The 20,110-nt window shown below is 39.0% G+C and overlaps 1 protein-coding gene across 1 annotated transcript in view; it reads right to left on the bottom strand.

The window, feature by feature from the left end:
* The window catches only part of ppp1r9ba (protein phosphatase 1, regulatory subunit 9Ba), a 72,035-nt gene extending 60,225 nt beyond the window's left edge, over positions 1-11,810 (bottom strand). The window contains exons 1-2 of the mRNA XM_036589517.1: positions 11,698-11,810; positions 8,977-10,416 (exon numbers count right to left, since the gene is read on the bottom strand). Of these exons, the coding sequence (XP_036445410.1) occupies positions 8,977-10,359 (1,383 nt within the window). The 5' untranslated portion in view covers positions 10,360-10,416; positions 11,698-11,810. The remainder of the gene's footprint in view (positions 1-8,976; positions 10,417-11,697) is intronic.
* Positions 11,811-20,110: the final 8,300 nt, after the last annotated feature.

Consider the following 20,110-nt stretch of genomic DNA (forward strand, 5'->3'; position numbering starts at 1 on the left):
CCAAAATTAAAGAGTGAAATGTGTATCTTTCCCTCCACAGTACAGAGCAGAAAACCCAGATGATAATCTGATTATCACCCAGAATTGCACCCACAACCACTCCCAATCAGTACATTTCATTATGTTGCTGGAGTGAATCTGGACTGTCCTGATCCCTGAGACACCCTGACACCACCTGCGTTCTACAAACCACAGGCTTTCTGGATTAAGGGAACGCTCTATTTTTAACTGGAGGTATGCACTTAATCTGTTTAGGTGATGCAGTACTAAAACAGTCACTTAGAATGCAGGAGTAAGAGAGGGGTCTTCTCTACAGCACATTACAAAGATTAAGAGGATATTAGCATATCATCACTGTCCAATAAAAACCATGTATCTCCATCTTTGTCAATTTTTATTTTTCTGCATCTTTTCAACACACTAGCAGTCCTTCATGATGTGTGAAAATTTCATGATGATTGGACAAATAGAAATGCTTCAAAATCACTTAGAATGAAGCCTCTTTACATTAACTTACACTGAAAGGTAAGAGTGTTTTTGCCCTGTCCCATAAAGTTACTATTTTGGAGATACTTGTTTTTCTTTGGACAGCAACGATATGCAGACTGTATTTCAACAATGACAATGTATTTTTCCTTGGGCTTAAGAAATACTCCAATATGTCCTTACATAGTGTATCATCAAAGCCAATTCACTAGAGGACATTGTGTACTGTCATGCATTTCTGAATAAGCTGCACACATGCAATCCACACTGTTAAGTAATGTCAAGATTTCCCAACATTTAACAGTCATTTTACAGAGTAAGATACTATATTCAGCGTTTTATTGTGAAATCAGTGCAGAATAGGCAGCGCTCTGTCAGAGGACATCAAATTACTATGGAAATGCAACAACTGAGGGTTCAAAAAAGTACACTACGGCAGATACATTAAAGGGGAATTCCACCAATTTTAAAAAATTTCTGTATAATTCAATCACTAAGATGTGAACACAATCACAACAAAACATTTGATGTGATTTGCACTGTCTTAAAGAATACAAAGTCAGAATTGTTCGCAGTGGTGGTGATAGGAACCAGACACCCAAAGAGTCTTGTTTTATGATAGCTTTGAGAGCAAGTTGTGGCCTAAAATCCATTCATTGCAGAGCGCTGTTAGGCAAAACAGTTTTCTTTTCTATTTTACCATTATCAACACTACAGAAAAAAACTAGGTTCATTAGTCATTTAGATAGTCATTGCGACTCCTGGTTCCTATTACCACCACTGCAAAGAAATCAGAGTCAGTAAGTTTCTCTACTCTTAATCATTTCACATCGATCCACTCAGAATGACTGTTTACATCTCAAAAACTAATACTGAAAAATCGGAATTCTGATTCAGATGTGGCTTAGCTTACTCATTATGACAAATATATAATTTCTTGTAATTTTGTAAGTGTTTATCACACTGATTTTATAGGCCATCTGACAACTGTAACTGATTGGCTGTTATTAACAGGTGATATATTGCAGTAAATCACTGTGAATGTAATGCAACTAAAAGACAGTCATTTATTAATGTACAATATCTGAAGTCGTATTTTCAAAAAATGTTACACTGTAATATCAATAGTGATCTTCACATGAGCTGCATTTATACGTGACAGTAGGAGCTCACAAAAAGGCCTTTAGAACTGAATGTTATGTGCAGATTGCAGTTAAGGACAATTCTAAAATTCCATTCCTTAAATTATACCTTGACAGTTCTTTTTCAGGCACACGGTCTTTTGGCCTTTCACTGCAAAGAGTCTCCAGTAACACAATGATTAATCCCTTCACCCTGTTCAGTCTAGGCTGTCCCTGCACTGATCCAGGACCAGTCCCATCTACCTAAGCCCTAAGCTTCAGTACTGGACAGAGAAAATGCCATACTGGTCTGTGACTAGCACAAAAAGACGAGCTCTGCCAACTGGGCTAAGCCGGCCACCTCCTTCCCTGTGACTGCTGGAGCTCTTCCTGTGTTTGAGAGGATAAGAGGGGCCGCCCAAGGCTGTCTGGAATCAGGAAGCACTTAATAACAAGGTCAGCCACAAAGCTGCGCATGCACACGCATGTAGACCCCACAAAGACACGCGCCAAGAGAAAAACAGCACGTAAACATGTAAACAAGTACACCACATACAAAACTTATATGTTATGTGGTCTTCTTTTCTGTTTCTCTGCCCCATTCATTTAGCTTCTGGCAGTACAGTAGGCTGCTGCAATGTTATCTGCGAGGCTGCAATGCTGCTGCTAGTTTACAGATGGCAGATAAGAGCAGGCTAGTCAGATGAGACAGAGAAAGAAATGAGCAAGAAAGGCAGGGGGGAGGAGAAACAAGCAGGGAATTAAACGAATGACAGAGGACAAAATGAAAGGGAGAAGAAATGGATGGTTGGGGTTGGGAGAAGCAACCCTTTCTACATGCTACTGTTTTCTTACAGTGCTCAAGATTAGGATGTGGCTAGAGAAAGCTGCTCCTAGAACAGTGAGTGAAGAGCGTTTAAAAACCTGTGAAACTGCACAGGTCTAGCATATTGGAATCACTTTATACAGTTGTCTGCATTCAAACTGTTTTTATGTTACTCACAATGGTAGTATTCTGTCCATATCATGGAGCCCCGATAGCACTAGGGAAGCCTGTGCAGCACTTCCCTTATGTTTCTAGGGTATCATAGTGGCATTGGCAGATATTTACTTAAAAAGACATTATCAGCATCAGACAGATGTTTACATTTGCCTGATATTTCAAATCCATAAACACTGTATGGCCAAAAGTATGTATGTATGAATGACCATCGCACCTATATTAGCTTGTTGGATATCCCATTCCAAAATTAGAATAATATGGAGTTGCCCCCCCCTTTTGCAGCTATAACAGCTTCCACTATTCTGGGAAGGCGTTCCACAAGATCTTGGATTGTGTTTATGGGAATCTGTGCACATTCAGTTAAAAACTTGCAACTTTGCTTCCAGAGGCAGTTTGGAACTCTGTAGGGAGTGAGGCTGAGCTGCCATACAAGCAATTAATATCCAATTAATATCACTTACAGTTGACTGGGGCAGTTCTTGCAGGCCAGAAATTTCATTGAATTGACTTGTGGCAAAGCAGCATCCTATAATACCTTCATGTTTAAAGTCACTTAGCTATTCAATATGACTCATTCCACTACCAGTGTTTGTCTATTGAGAGTGCATGGCTATGTGCTTGATTTTGTACACCTGTTAGCAATGGGTATGGCCGAGACAGCTGAGCTCAATAATTAGATGAGGTGTCCACATACTTTTGGCCTGATAATGTATGTTGGGCTACTATAATAAAATGTCTGCTTTTTATTAGTTTTATTTTACTATGGAAATAATTGCTATATTTTTCTGTAATGTTAATCCAGGTAGATTTAGTCCCAACTAATTCATTTTAGAAACTGGCATTAGCCCACAATTCCTACATCATTGCATCCCAACTGGTTACAGTAACTTGTGCCTCCCATCTAATGGACACAGTGCTTATTTCACTATATAGGCGTAAATAAGTACTGCAAGACTTTAGACGCGTGTACAGAAACCAAAGCCCTTTCCCCTTACGATCAGTAAGATTACAGGATGTGCGTCAAGATTCAGCACGCATGCTTTCTGCCTCCACAGGGAGCTGGCTGCCACCATACTGGGAGCTTGGCATCGCACAGCACTAGGCACAAGACCCAGCTGCATTCAATTCAGTTTCAGAATGGTAGATCTGATGTATCCATGGAAATAGCCTAATGCCTAACACTGGATGAATAGAAAAGACCACAGCATTAGCATCCCTATGACCAGAAAATCCATGGAGATGTAACTGAAACACAAACACCATCTCACTTTTGCACAGACCATGATATTTAAGACGAGTTATTTAGTATGTGTATGTAACACTTTTTTTAAAGAAAGATTTCCTGAACTATTAAACGGCAAGAGCCCATATGCAGGTTAACATTTCAATTCTTCTCACAACTAACAGAAATATTAGTCTTATAGAAGCTACTATTTTAGAGTAGTTACTGAAAAATAACTACACTTGAGCTGTTAATTTGATTTAATTCAAAGCATGATGCTAGGTTTCAGTTCAAAATTTGAATGATCATTCGGGCCCGAAATCAAAATTCAATAACTGTATGATACTGAATGAATTACTTCAAAACTACCGACACACCTGATACTATTAATACTACTAAAAAAACTTTTTCCTAGTATAAGTGAGCTAAGACACACGCTTGTTCTAGAATTTACACTGCTGACTGCCTGTCTAAATTAGAAGAAATGTGGAAGCATGTTATTTATGTCAGTGCTTCTTAATGAGTTTGCAATCTGTTATTACCAGTAAATACACCCATAATAATCAGCCTAACGATTTCAATGCTTTTTTTACCATGCTACAAAATTATAAGACTAAAGTGGTCAAACTGGCTGATCATACTTCTGTGCTGTGGATACGTGGCAGCTCTCAACTGACAGCTCAAATAAACAAACATTACTGACTGCTGCCTGTTACAGCACCAGTCAGACGTTTTTAAATTTTGTTGTTTTTTCTAAGACCCATGAAGTCTCAACAAATGCATTTACTGCTCATTTATTTGCATGTATTTGCCTCAACCTAACAGATAAACACACTTAGTTAACAATATGCCTATTGTGATGCCAACATATGATTGTGAAGGCTAACAACAGTGGAAATAACAAATAACTGCAATCAGTTCAAATAAATCCGCGATTTATTTAATCAAGCGATTATGTAATAATCGCACCAGCCCGAATCATGTGTGCACTATATATGCATGTTGTTGCACACAGAGAAAGGAGTGCGACATATGATGTTCAACATGCTGATATGGGTTAAGCTGATTATGACCTGTGGTGTTCAAACAATACACCTGCATGAGATGCCATAATTAACACAATGCAGCTTTCACCCGTCTATATGATGTGCATTGCATTTTTACATTTTTGCATTGCATTGTATTGCATCACAATATGTTAAAGTCAGCAAGGCAGGTCTGCAGTTTATTGGGTTGAACGTCCCTAAAAACAGGATAAGGTTTACTTACACACATTATCCACTTGATTTAAACTTGATCTGCATGATACAATATCATGTTTTGAAATACAGTCAGAAAAACTGATGTAATTGCTCTAAGAACTGCAGCAGCCACCACTCTTAGCTCTTAGAAGAGGAAGCAGAAGCTAAGGCGAGTGATTGAGGGCATTTCATTCGCCTGAAGGGAAAACAGTGCTGGAGATGAAGATGCGCAGTTTGTGGATTTGAGGCCAGTTTTCTGTTGCTGTTAATACAGGACTTGTGTGCAATGTCACTTTCTACAGAATCTGACTACATTCTCATGTCCTTTTTTCACTTCCTCGGCCTCTCCGATCTGACTCTCACACGTACCAGAAGAGCTTCTAATGGTGTCTGAATGAATCAAGGCATAAACGTCATCCAAACATAAACATCTTTGTTGGCTTTATTGGCTACTATAATGCAGTACAGCCATCAATCATGCCACACAATCACAATATGCAGCAATATGCAATATGCAAGTGTAATATGGTATTTTGTCCATGCTTTGTATCCCTACTATAAAATACCAAATCCATCTATCCACAAAGGATACAAGGCTCCGCTAAACACATCAAATTATAGTAATACTGTGCCCTGCTGTACATCTTAACTTTTTCCACTGGATCCCAAAAGATTATACAGTATAACAAACACAACAGTCTTTACTCTGTGATAACTGTGTTACTTACTAAGAAATATTTCTCATACTCCTTTCTTATGAGCTTCAGCCCATCTTATTAGCCCTTTGCAGGCAGTACTAACCATTCTGGCTATAATGTCTTGCAGTGTCTGCCAATGTATCATGGGCCTAAGACCAAAAAAGCTACAATTAGGCCATTAGCTGTGCCAATGACCAGCTAATAGGGAGGTACTTGTGGCAAACCTCTACACTGGTCAAGCCATTACACTGCAACAGTGGATCACAAGAGATCCCTGCATTGTGACAGTAAAGTCATGGCATGCCACGACATATTTCATAAGTGACTGCACTAATGCCAGACACTGCTGGGCTGCTCAACAGAATCTGTGGCCAGAGAGCCACGAAACACTAGCCTGGACATCAAGGGCAAAATCAAAGCTTCTCCAACACAGACAAAAAGAAAGTGATGCGAACACTTGATACTGACATTAGTATTTCACTGATAACGTTCTTAAAAAGCTAAATTTCCAATAAATAATATCTGCCAAATTAATATGGACAAATATTAAGCAGACACCAATAGTTTTACAAGGGATGGACAACATTATCGGAGTCATGTAGGTACCAGCTGATAACTGCTTCAGAAACATTATTTAGCTTACCATCAGACAGATGTTTTCATTTGGCTGATGTTTCAAATTGATATGTCATATTTATTGTGCTTAGGAATCACAGAACATTTACACAACACTGGACTTCTGCAGTTACTGTATAATCCTATAGAAATAAATGTTTTATTTTTCTGTAGTCCTAATCTCTGTAGATTGACTTCCAATTTCTATATTTTATAAATATTTATGTTTTGGCATCAGTATTGTCAGATAAGTAGATAAAAAGCATTGTGTATCAGTGCATCCTTAAGTTTCGCTGACTGGTATGACTGAATCCCCTAAAAAGGAAAATGTACAGTATTGTGCAAATGTCAGATACCCTTCATTTATTTACTTTCCAGTCATAATAGCCATTATGTTCACCATTCATTTTTCATATTTCATATTTTTCAGATATTTCTGAGGAGATTAGATATAAGATAATCCATCTGCATAATGAAGGGGAAAGGAAAATAAGTGAAAAGTGAGCAAAAATCAGGTGCCATTTTTGTTTTCACTTTTTTTCCTGACATAGAAAAATTAATAACTTGTACATAATAGCCATTTTGACTGGAAATTAAATAAAGGGTGGTCTCTGACTTATACAAAATATTGTGTCACTAAAGGTTTGTATTAATATGCTCACACTAAAGGTTAGATATGGATGCATCATCTTTGTTGTGATGTTGTTTATGTTCAGGTTTACCACTTCAGTCTACACTGGTATAACATAGTTGTGCAACTGGTGCCAACTTAGCAGTTTCTGTAAGGAATAGCATAAGATCAAACCATTACAGTCTTGAGAAATGAGTGACTCTCAATACATAAGAGATATTTGCTTATTACAGAGCAAGTGTAGATATTTGTCTTTATCATGGGATTTTCAGAGTTTTTGAAAATCCACAAAAGCTTAATAGCAGTTGATCAGCTGATTAGTTGGACCCTAAAATACAGTATTCCTTTTATAGAAATACAGATCTGATTGGGTTAGGTTTGGTGCTTTCATATCCTGTGTCAGTGAATCTGCGGCAAACAACTGGTAGAAGGAAAAAAAACAGCAATGTCACAAGAGTCTTCTTCGGGGTACAAATGCCAGCGTGACTGTCATTGCAAAAGGCACAGGGTGCAACCATGTGATTCTCATACGAAGTAGCTTCGCAAGCATCTGACCAGCATGCTAACAGGAAGAGACTCCATGCTGCAGTGAAGGCACTCACAAACCTGCAGAACGCAGCTGTCAGCAGCTGAGGAGGTCTAGACGTATGCACGTAACACGCACAAAGTGCTTAGCAAGGCTGAAGGAGAATCTACATGCTGTCAGTCACAAACAGCCTGGCTGCCATAGGGCTTGTTTTCTACATAAAGATTAGCCTAAAGGAACAGTTCCATGAAAAATCACATTTACACAATCTACCCCTTATCCCAAATGTAGTCAACTGGCCAAAATTACTATCTGAAGTTTTCTTCTTTAGTTGTGCACTGGAGCTACGGAGCTACAAAGCTAATGTAGCTAACAAGCCATGGAAAAGAGATTTTGGGTGAGACAGACTTCTATTACGCTAGCATCAAAGCAAAACTGAAGGAGCAAACTTTATACACCAAACATGTATTTGATATAGGGTCGAACAAAACTAATCTAATTGTGATTTTTTGAAACAATATTGTGACCGGGATTTAAATTATGATTACTTTCTATATATTGAGGTCCAGGCCTGTTTTTTGGCCTAGAAGACCAGAATTTCCACTTTCTCTAGGTTGATGACTGAAAGCTGAACCTAGTGTACTAGACTTCCAGTTCGTTATGGTTGTGATGTCACAGAACATGGGTGTTTGATTGCTTCTGATTGGGCTAACTCATCTACAGGCAGTTCACAAACTGTGTTATTGGATTAAATTACCCCACTTAAAATTTAAGACAATGTTGTTCATAACACTGGCCATAATTAAAACTGCAGCCTCTGTGATTTGAAAATTGCACACTTTCACATTGTGATTTCGATATCAAAATGATTAATCTTTCAGCCCAATCAACTACATTTGATGTAAGTGGAAAACTGACTAAACAATCGTGTTAATCACTGATAATGTCTAGTGAACACAGCCACTGACCATGAATAAAACTTCCCTACTTAAAAACTGTCAACCACAGATGGCACTGACAGCAGAACCATGTCATTATGATACAGGTATAATATGTAAAATAACTATAAAAAAAACTAAAAAAAATATAAAAAATTGATAAACACATCTACTGATAAACACCCACCCATGGTTGCTTGGAATTGGTCAGAGTACACTGATTCAAAAGAGGACACAATTTCTGAGTACTGCACTTCATCACTAGAAAGGCTTGTTTCTGATGCAGCAGACACAGGGTATTGTTAAGTGGACTGCGTTAATTACCTTTTATGATTAACAAAATTCCAGCAGCCAAAATTGGTAGTTTGATTATTATACCATTACTATGTATATAGTATACGATACTATGATTAACTATCAAATGAAGCACTTCATTAAATGATGCTTGGGTAATTTGGTCTTCCCCCTGGCTGTGGGTTGATTTCAAGTGCTCACCTTTATTGGCCCGGTGCTGAAACGGATCTTTCTGCTGGCTGGAGGGTCATCCTCAAGTGACAGTCCTGGGATTTCAGTGCAGCTGGATTCTGGTTCATACGCTTCATCATCATCAGCTTCCTCATCCTCATCCAGCTGACTTCCGCCAGAGTCCTCACCTATACCACTATAGGCACTGATGTCCACCAGGTCTGCTTCGGAGTAATCCTCCCTATGAGACTCTTCTTCAGCCGCCTCCTCATCTCGAAGGCAGGCGTCTACTGAGGCTGGCCTGTCCTCATCTCTCTGCTCGTCTCTCTGCTCTGCCTTGTTGGAATCCCCATTCTCCAGGGAAGCATGGACATGGACTTCCGCTTGAACCAGTCTACTGCCCGCTTCCTGGGTACTGACACCATCATGTTCCCCAAGTGCACTGGCATCTGCAGAGTTCTGGATCTCACTTGACTGGACCATCTCAGACTCAGGGATGGATCCATCCATTGATGGTTTGATGGATATGTCCGTTTTGGAACTGATCCTTCTGGGACTTCCAGGGACATCCTCCTGATCCTTGGGTAGGGCGCCCTTCTCCTGACTTCCTGCTTGAGGAAACGATCGCACCTTTTTGGGGGTGATCTTGGAATTGACTACTTTCCCTGGGGTGGGGCTAACACCACGAGATGAGAGCGGCGAGGTCGAGGTCGGCCGATGGAGATTGTTGCGCAGTTCTGCTTTCTCGAAGACAGCGCTCAGTTGGCTAACAGTGGGTGACACTGCCTCAACAGGACCACCCTCCCCGTCCAGTCTGTCTAGGGCCTCCGTGCTGCCGTTGAACCGCACGACTACGTCAAGACGGCTGTCCTGGAAGCCTGAGGCACGCTCCTTTTTCAGCAGGATGCGATTGGTGGCGGCCTGCTTCTCCTGTAGATGGCGCTGTTCAAAGATCTTACGTGTCTCTTGCAGCTTGGAGAAGCCTGAGGAGGCTCCACGTGCACCACTTCCATCGTTCTTGCTGTCAAACCGGCTAACACGTTCGGAAACAGTGCCGCCGAGTTTGAGCAGGGTGCTATGATCCACATTTTCATTCAGGCTGCTGGCTCTGGGCAGGGAGAGCCGCACCGTTTGGTCTTTCAATTTGGATGGATCCTCTTCCTCCCCAGGAGAGCCCATCTGCATGAACATGTTCTTGATGCGGTGGACGTTGGAGCCGTACCTGCGGCCCCGGCCAGGAGCCCGCAGCTTCCCCTCTTTATCATCCCCATTAGGGGCACCAGGGTCTTTGACCGGCTTGAGCGCCTGAATTCCTGCTTCATAGGCGTTCCTGTGTGGGGAGGCACTCCGCGCTCCGAGCGGGTTGCCGCTGGTGCTGCCGCTGGCCGCAGACGGGGGTTCAGTCTTCATCATGGTTGATCAAGCGGTGGTGAAGAGGAGCTGAAACGACATAGCCCCCGGCCTCTTCACCTGCATCAGTTGTAGCAAACAGGAAGCGCAGGCAAAACCAGGGACCGTTGTCAACCACAGCATCAAGAAACAAGAGCAAGAGTGAGCAAGACATCCTAATACAGAGGAGGCCTTCACAAACATGAAAGCAAGTACATTTCAGAATTGCTTCTTATATATCATGGCTGGCAGGTAGAGTGAGGGCAAGTAGGTGTTGAATAAAAGATGAACAAAAAGGCTATCCACACCTTTAAGGAAAGCACGTGGCTTCAATCTGCTTTTAAAAACAACATTTTTTATTCACTACCCTGATAACATACAGATCTATATTTTATTTACTAGCTGTTTTAAGAAGCCTATGGCTAGTTAGCCACAGAGGGAAACTTAGAGGTCATAGACCTAGGCGAGTTATATTCTTTCAAATCGGTTTATAAGGTTTGTAATTACAATGTAATTACAATGTGGAAATGCTATGACAATGTAATAAAATTATTCAAATTTTCAGTTTCAAATAGTATAATACAGCTAAAAGACTAATATTTATTATCATTACTAGTATCATTATTACATATCCCAAATAATAATCTCGTTATTTTATAATACTATTATTATTATTATTGTTATTTTTAAAAGTAGTATTTAAATAGCATTATTTATTTGACAATAATTTATAGGACTCGCATGTTTAGGCTAACGTCACTCGTTAAAAATATGTAAAAATTAAAAAATAAAATCAAAATCCGCTGGTGCACTGCAAAGCATCACCATTGAAATGTACAGCCCCATTTAAAGCATTTTATTTAACAAACTTACAAGCTTTCCTAGAACGAGATTCTGTCATAAAACAGTAATAAAACGCACCCTCGTACAGCCTGGCATGGTGTGGTGGGCTTTGTTATGAACCCAGACTGCGACTGATGCCACTTATTTGTCTAGGGAAGCTAAGCTTTAGCCTACCACTCCGACTCACAGCACTACTGACTATTCGGTTATTCTTTTGTGCCTGAAACAGGAGGCTGTACACGCGAACAGCGGCTTTACCAGCAACGGCACTCAGCTCTAATAATCTCGGTCTATGAATGTCAGCTATCGGTTGTCACCGCTCGACAGTAGGACCCTGCGGAAGAGCGAGGCCCTGCTGCCCGCTGCCTCCTGCCTGCTGCTCGGTTAGCCTACGTCGCTTCCTGCATCTTCTCCTCTCCAAAATAACTGTTCTCGCTTTTTGATTCAAACGCAGAAAGCAAAAGACAACCTCACATCACAAAAACAACATCTCGTTCTAGCGTCATTGCGGGGCATTACCTCGTTTCTTGTGTTCATCGAAGGCTGCGGCGCGTTAAACAGAGCTCGCTCCGTCCGCTGGAGAGCCCATTGTGTCCACGAGCCGTTTTTTTCTTTCTCTTTTTTTCAGCACGAGCGTGCAGAAGTGACGCGCCCGCCCTGCCTCAGCCTCGCGCGCAGCACAGCGACCAGCAGCTCTGCCTTTACTCACACATCACCATTCAGCGCTCGAGGAATAGTGCTTCATCTGTGAAGATAGATAGATAGATAGATAGATAGATAGATAGATAGATAGATAGATAGATAGGCTTATACGTCAGCTGCGTTTCGAACCACTTTATGGCCAAAACTGTTACAAATGGATAAACATTTTGCAATGATCACGGTTTTATAAATATCCCCTTTACTGAAGAACCCTTAAAGAAACTGTTTTATGGGATAGATAGATAGATAGATAGATAGATAGATAGATAGATAGATAGATAGATAGATAGATAGATAGATAGATATTTTAGAAGCTTTTATTACTTATTAGTAACAATAACAGAACCCATTTTAGTGCTATACAACCAAAACGTTATCCATCACAGAGAAGAACTATTTAACCATGCAAAGAATTATTAAAACATTAAATGTTGTCACGGTTTTATAACTATTCCCTTTAATGGTTTACTGAAGAACCCCTGAAGAATCAGTTTTAAGAGTGTAGATAGATAGATAGATAGATAGATAGATAGATAGATAGATAGATAGATAGATAGATAGATAATGACAGGCCTACATTTCGACCTGCTACAGAAAGCCTGCAGGCTTCAGTTCACTGTTGGGTGCTACAGAATCCGTTCAGGCATTGGGTGTGTACGAGCGCCCCCGTGAGGTAGACTAAAGTCACATAACCTTAATGTGTTCTCTAGTCTCATGTTCCAAGAACTCCACACAGCTGGACTCGAGAATGAGCCTACATGCTGTCACACAGTCTAAACTCCAAGAATGCGCTCGGACAGGATTTATTTATTACACGGTATTTTTTTTAGCACCCTTAAAATGTTTATTAGGGTCGCTATCTAGGCCACGACATTCAGAAGGAGAGCAGGCTATGGCACATGCAACTTGACGAATACTACCTTAATTTACACTGGAGATAAATTAATGGTACATTATATACAGTGTGACTCCACTCGCATTGTTTACATACTTTTAAAACTGAAATTTTATTAGGCAATAAAAGATGCCCACTTTATTTAGCTTTTTCTCTCAAATCTGCAGCAACGTCTTTTAGTAGGCAATGGGCTTAATATGGTATTTAGGTGACAACAGGATTAATCAAACAAAATGTATCAAATCTGTGCAAAGGCTGCCACTGTTCGACTGCACTGAGACACACTGACCCATTTTGCTGAGATCTGCAGCTGCTTTGGAAAGTGTGACATGAGAAGGGCGGCGACTAGCGGCGGTTCAGTGAAACTGCAGCTCGGTCTGCCCCCCTGCACGACAAAGGCCTGCAGGGTCTTTCACCACTTGCAGGGTCTTTCAGCACCGCAACGCTGAACCCCAGGGAGGCGATTATTCGGAGCTATTCATTTTCTTTTATGGTAAAACAACCTTGAAGACTTCAGGATTTATCTGCTGCCGGAGTACGAGCGCGTTTTTCAGCTCGTTTTATTCCAGTTTGATAGGCCACCTCAGCAGAATTATAAAAGGTTAAAAGGATTTTTCGTAGCTTGACGGTACACACAGCAGACACAAGTGGATCTGTGGTAATCTCTTTTGGCGTCAAATGTACTGCTCATGTCTGAAAATTCACTTGAATCTACGATTCGTAGTTTAAACAACGTTGCTATTAGGCTGCCCCAATAGAAGAATACAGCTTAGGCCAGCATGGCTGGTCACCAGGAAAGTAGGAAGTAAACAAAAGTTATTCAGAATGGTTTGTACAGAAACTTATCAACTCTGATTTTTTTTTACAGTGGTGGTGATAGGAACCAGGGGTTACAAAGTCTACAACACAAATATAACCATTTTATTTACTTCTCAAAACTACCAGTGAACACGTATTCTGAGTTTTATATGCAATAATAATAATAATAATAGTAATAATACATGACATTTGTATAACGCTTTTCTACGACCCAAAGATGCTTACAGATTACAATTACTGGCACAAGAAACAAATACATGAAACAAATACAATGTAATGTGGTTAACAGTAAAATAGAGGAAAATCTGAAAAACATACTTTTTCTTTGGGTGCTAAGACCTTGCATTCCACTCAAGGCTGCACAGATGTATGTGCATGCCATGATTTCATAGCATATGTCATACTGTGCAACTGTCTAGGGTCAAGTCTCTCAATCAGCAATTAAACCTGTATTGTCGTTATACAAGCAGGCTTTGAAAATAATGGGTCAGAAATCAATGAGATGGCATCACTTTGATAGTTTTATACATTTTTCTTTCTTAAAGCTTATTTTTAAGTGCATAAATAATTTTGCCCCAGAACTACTCTGCCAGTTTATTATTAAGCAGGAAAACATTGGAGTGACAACCAGGAGAGCAATAAGTGGCAACTGTAGAATGACAGTGCGCAGAACAACTTTTGGTTAGTCATCTTTTAGTTAAAGGCTTACAGATATGGAATGTTTTACCATTAGAAATCAAAACACAAAGTGAAGTTTTTAATGTAGAAGTGAAACACTGGCTTAACATTGGCTTAAAGAGAAACAAACCTGTGAACATTTTGCAAGTTTTAGTTGATATACAGACATAAAGATGCATTCATCACAAATTTAAGCATATAATTAGGTATGCATGTTTTCTGTATTTTATGTATTTATTCCCTATGTTGTGCAATTAACTTTTTTCTTTATTATTATTTATATTATTATTTTTATTTTGAAGGACTAACCAGGGACCCTATTTACATTACATGTGTTGCATTCTATGTAACAATGTTTATCTGTATTGTCCCTGTCAAAAATAAATAAATAAATAAGTTGTCTTACACCAGTGCACAGGTACCTTTCTGTCATGAATTGATTTTTAAAAATATGTTTTAGGCCAAAGTCTTCTCTCAAAACTATCAGAAAACAATGTCTCAGGCATCAGGCAGTGCATTCATCACCATTTCATGTAATGGTTTTCTGTGTGGAAGCTTTAGAGGCATTAACCATCTGGTTGTTTTCACCACCACTGTGAACAATTCCAACTGAGTTGTTTTTCAGCAAAGAGCATTTTACATCAAGCCACTCTGAGTGAAGTAGAAGTTATTCATTTTTTAGTGTCATTAAAAAGAAGAAAACATATTTAACAGAAAATGACACAAAAACATAAACAATGAAACATAATATTTTTATAATATTTTGTGTGTTCACTGTTTGCCTTTATTAGAGCTTCCATTCCTTTTATGAGACTTGCAGTTTTTCAAAGAAATCTACAGGGATATTTTTCCACACCTCCACAGTTCAGTCTTAAAAGTTGGTTGCCTTTTTTGTTTCTAACCATGTTTCCATGTTTTCATTTTTTTGTCTATGTCCTTAACTCAGTAAGTGCTTCTTGACAGCTACACATCCTTTCAGACCCATATTGAGTTGTCTTCTCACAATGGAATGCTGGACAAAGATTTGTAGATTTTTTCCAATATGAAACAAGAGTGAAGCTTGATTTTTTCTTCTCTCTCAAAGATGACAGCTTTAAATAATGTTTATCTAATAGTGACAGTTTTAGTGGTCTACCAGGTCTTTTGCAGTGACACTTTTTCAAGTTATAATAATAATAATAATAATAATAATAATCTTTAAGAGCACTTTTCTTTCAGGTGGTAGCTCAAAGTGCTTTACAGACAGGAGATAATGTTTTACAGTAATAGACAAGACAATGACAGATCAAGTTAAAAAGAAATACCAAAGAAATGTAGAATTTTAACTGAGCGCGAAGTTAAAGAGATATGTTTTCAAATGTTTCTTAAATGTGTGAACTGAGCTTGACTGTGTAATAAAAGGTGGAAGATGCTAGATCATTTAGAGCCTTAAAAACTAATAACAGAATTTTAAAATCTATCCTGAAAAACACAGGTAGCCAGTGCAGTTCACTCAAAACATGGTTGATATGATCTCTCTTTTTTGTTTTTGTTAGGATCCATGTGGCTGCATTTTGTACAAATTATAGAGGAAGTATTGTTTTCTTAGGAAGCACAGTAATTAACTAGGCTAATTAATCCTCTTGTAACAAATGCATGAACAAGTTTCTCTGCATTGCTCTGACAGAAAAGGCTGAACTTCAGCAATATTTCTCAAATATTAAAAGGCTATTTTAATGACTTTGCTTACAAGCAGGTTAAAACAGAGCTCAGAATCTAAGATTACACTCAGGTTTCGCACTTCAGGTTTGGTATACAAAGCTTAAGACCCAAGCTTCTCATAAATCATTTTTTCTCTTAGTTTTAGTACCAAGTATCAGTATTTCAGTTTTTTCATTATTAGGTTATAAGACATTTTGTGGCATCCACTGAGAAATACTGAAACAGAGCTGATAAGATCTTGAGATCTTAAGGGTCTTGATTATCAGAGGGAATGGAAATGTATAATTGCGTGTCATCAGTACAGCTATGAAAATTTATAAAATGTTTCCTAATGACTTCGTCAATAGGTAACACGTACAAAGAGAAGAGCAAGGACCCTAAAACTGAACCCTGTGGGACTCCACAAAAAACATTAAATACCTTTGATCAATGATTTCCCGGTAAAACCTGTCTAAGCATTAACTATGATTTAAACTATCCTAAACCTGTACCTGAGAGGCCAACCCAGCATTCAATTGGTGTATTAGAATCTTGTGATCAACAGAATCAAAAGCCGCACTAAGATGTAGCACAGTAGGATGCATGCTATTCTTTTTTGGTAGGGGCTTCACCAGGGCAGTTTTAAAAGCATTTGGAAAAGCACCTGTTGACAGAGAACAGTTTACAATAGTTAAGACATCTTGAACACAATTAAAACCCTCTTAAGGAATGAAGTAGGAACAGAGTCAAGATCCTGCGTCAAAATATCTTTTATTCATTTTTTCGAACTCCAGTTTTGGAAACTTTTCTTTTCCATTTTTTATGCACTTATATCTATTTCTTATCTTATATCTAACCTCCTCAGAAATATTTCCTTTAGCCATTTTAGATGCACATGAGAAAGAAATCTGTATGGCAGCTGAGGTGAGTTTGGGCAGTTGTTTGTGTAAATGTTAATGTCGCTTTGAAGGGGAACATAATGTCATTAAGAGCTTTAGGAGCAGCTTTTATTAGGAGAGCTGTAACTGGTTGGTGTTAAGATTGGAGGGATGGAAGAGTTAAAGTGGCAGTAGGGTGCACAAAAGTAAAGGATAGACCAGTTTAATATTGACAGATTTGATATTGTACCTAGTGTTAGAGGCTTCTGTGTAATTTTCTGTTAAAAATATTGTCACAGAGAATAAAACCTCGTATCTCCAATTTTGTTGTTTTTCATTTTGACAGTCTGAAATCACCAGCTATTCTTCATACTGAGCCAAAAATTCATGATAAAATAAAAATGCTTCAAAATTACTTAGAATGAATCTTTTCTACAATAACTCCCATTAAAAGTTTAACACTTGTTCCTTCTCCTGTAAAGCTGAACATACAATGTTTTGTTTTGACAGCGACAATATGTTTACTGCTTTTTTTCTGGCTCTGAAAATTGAATAACTTGTAGTTAATGGCCTTTTTGGAAATGGGAAAATTAAAGAGTGGTCTCTGACTTTTGCACAGCACTGTAGGCTACTGATAAATGTTCCTTGCAATTCTTAAATGAATAAATAAATAAGCAAGCGTGACTAAAATATCTCAACATAAATTTTCCATTTGTGCATCATTTGCTTCTGTAAGTATAATGGCTTACTAGCTGACACTCCTGTCAAATCCTGAGGGTAGAGAAGGTTCATGAAGGTGCACAGCTCATCTAAAGCTGCAATAAGGATCACGTGGTGAGCAGCATTAAATGTTGACTTTGCACTATATATTCCTGGAAGGTGTACAGATGCAGGTGGGTCCTGCTTCCTCTGAGACTGCAGAAACAGCTGAACACTGAACACCGCACGCCCCTTCTTTGCACAGATGTACAGTTGCCATGGCAACACCTCCCCCACATTGCCGCCATGGTGACCCAGATTCTGTGCATCTGTTGTTCCTCTATGTGCTGAACCTGCACTGATACATCTTTAGATGTGCTACTATAAGAGGGGCTCTCAGCATTTCAGGGTATCTGTTTTACACTCCCACACTAAAGTGCTTTTAGGCCACATACTTGATAACAGATATGACAAAATAATGCAACATTTAGATATACATGTTCTGTAAATGGATTTTATAGATGTATCTAACAAACCGCCTGTTGCCTCCTTTAATCTGATAATACAATAATATCGCTTAAAATTACAAGGTCAGATATTGCAAAAAAGAATAGTTATATTGTTTGAGTATGTTTTGTGAATGATGGAATAAGAAATGTACAAGAACAGTTTTCCAATGTCCCACATGCAACTCAATTATTAAATACTGAGGCGGGGTAAATCTACAGGGCAAGCAAACTTCTGGTAGCTAGTTAAATCCTGCAATCTAATTGGCTACTTGATTCCTGCAAAGTGATTTGGCAGTTAAACATTGTCCTCTGATTGGCTAGTGAAACCCTAAAATCTGATTTGCCAGTCCAATACTGCAATCTGGTCATTTAAATCCTGCTCTCTGATTGGCACGTTGAAACCTGCAATCTGTTTGGTCGGGTAAATCCCGCAATGTGATTCCAGCAATCTAATTTGACAGTTTAACACTGTCCTAAGATTTGCCATTAGATCCCTGCCCTCTGATTGGCAAGTTGAACATTGCAATCTGATTGGTCATCTGAATCCTGTAATTTGATTGGCTACTTGATTCCTGCAATCTGATTAGACAGTTGAACACTGTTCTCTAATTTGCTTTTTTGACAGTGCCTTCTGATTGGTCAGTTGAATGCTGCAATCTGATTGAATGCTTGATTTCTGCAGTCTGATTTGACAGATGATCCCTGCCAGCTGAATGCTTAGTCAAACCATGAAATCTTTTTGCTTGTTGAATCCTTCCCTCTGATTGGCCACCTTATTTATGTAATCTGATGAGCTACTTGATTTCTGCAATCTGATTTTTGTTGCTTTTCATTTTGACAGTTTGAAATCGCCAGCTGTTCTCCACACTGGGCTAAAATTTCATGATAAAAATAGAAATGCTTCAAAGTTACCTAGAATAAATCTTTTCTACAATAACTGATTGAATACTTGATTCCTGCAATCTGATTTGACAGTTGAATCCTGCCAGCTAAATGCCTAGTCAAACCATGAAATCACTTTGCTAGTTGCATCCTTCCCTCTGATTGGCCACTTGATTCATGTAATCCAATTAGCTACTTGATTCCTGCAGTCTGATTGGCCATTTTAATTTTTACAACAGTAGAGTTATTATTAGCTGTTATTAGCTTGTTATTAACAGTCAATGAGCAGCAAAAATGAGAATTGTAACCTTTTCTACTTCATGATTTAGTTTCTAACCCTTTTTGACCACTAGGTGTCGATATTTGTCTGTCATATAACAATTAACTTCCTGGCTGACAGTAAAGCATCCTATGAGAGCCTAATGCAGATCATGCAGTGGGGTCAGAGAGCTGGATATAGTAACATGACATCATGATTTGGGTATTGCACTGAGCTGTCAACTTTTCCAGAGAGAAAAATTCAACGCAGGTTCATGATTTCACCTACAACAGTATAGTCATTCCCATGGCCAGACTCTGTTTGATGACTGCATACAACTGTCCATTCATATTTAGCACATATACCAAACCAAGCATAGCCAAAACACGGGATTATTTGAGCAACAACCACCAAATCTGATTCAAATTCAGGCAGTGTGCGAAATACCTCCTGGTATTTCAGGGGTCCCATGTTGGCTGGCTACTCCAGTGTTGGTTGGCTGCTAACTTACTTGCCAATGGCAACAAAATGTTTTGTTGAACAATTCTTCTTTTGTAAATGCTCTTTTCTAGCTTGCTAATGCAGTCTTCTACACACACATTAATGGAGACCATACACATCTCTTATCTTCAGTTTGAGAAATGAGTAACAATTCACTCTTGCAAAATTGGGCACATTTTCAGATTTAGCGCCCCACTGAGGCAGACAAGTGCTGCATCTTTAGTTAGTGACTAAAGACAGGAGCTCACTGATTGTGGGTGAAGCAGGCTAAACAATGACCTTTCCCTGAATTTGTATCTGGGCGTCTATATTCCCAAACAAACATCATAACTTCATGATATGTTTATTTTTAGGGACCCCCAGAATTTTAATTCTGAGATATTCAGGGAGTTACCAAGAGGTTAATCAGGGAGTCTCAGATCCCCCAGGA

This window comes from Colossoma macropomum, unplaced genomic scaffold, assembly GCF_904425465.1.
Source record: "Colossoma macropomum unplaced genomic scaffold, Colossoma_macropomum, whole genome shotgun sequence".
Classification (NCBI taxonomy): domain Eukaryota; kingdom Metazoa; phylum Chordata; class Actinopteri; order Characiformes; family Serrasalmidae; genus Colossoma; species Colossoma macropomum.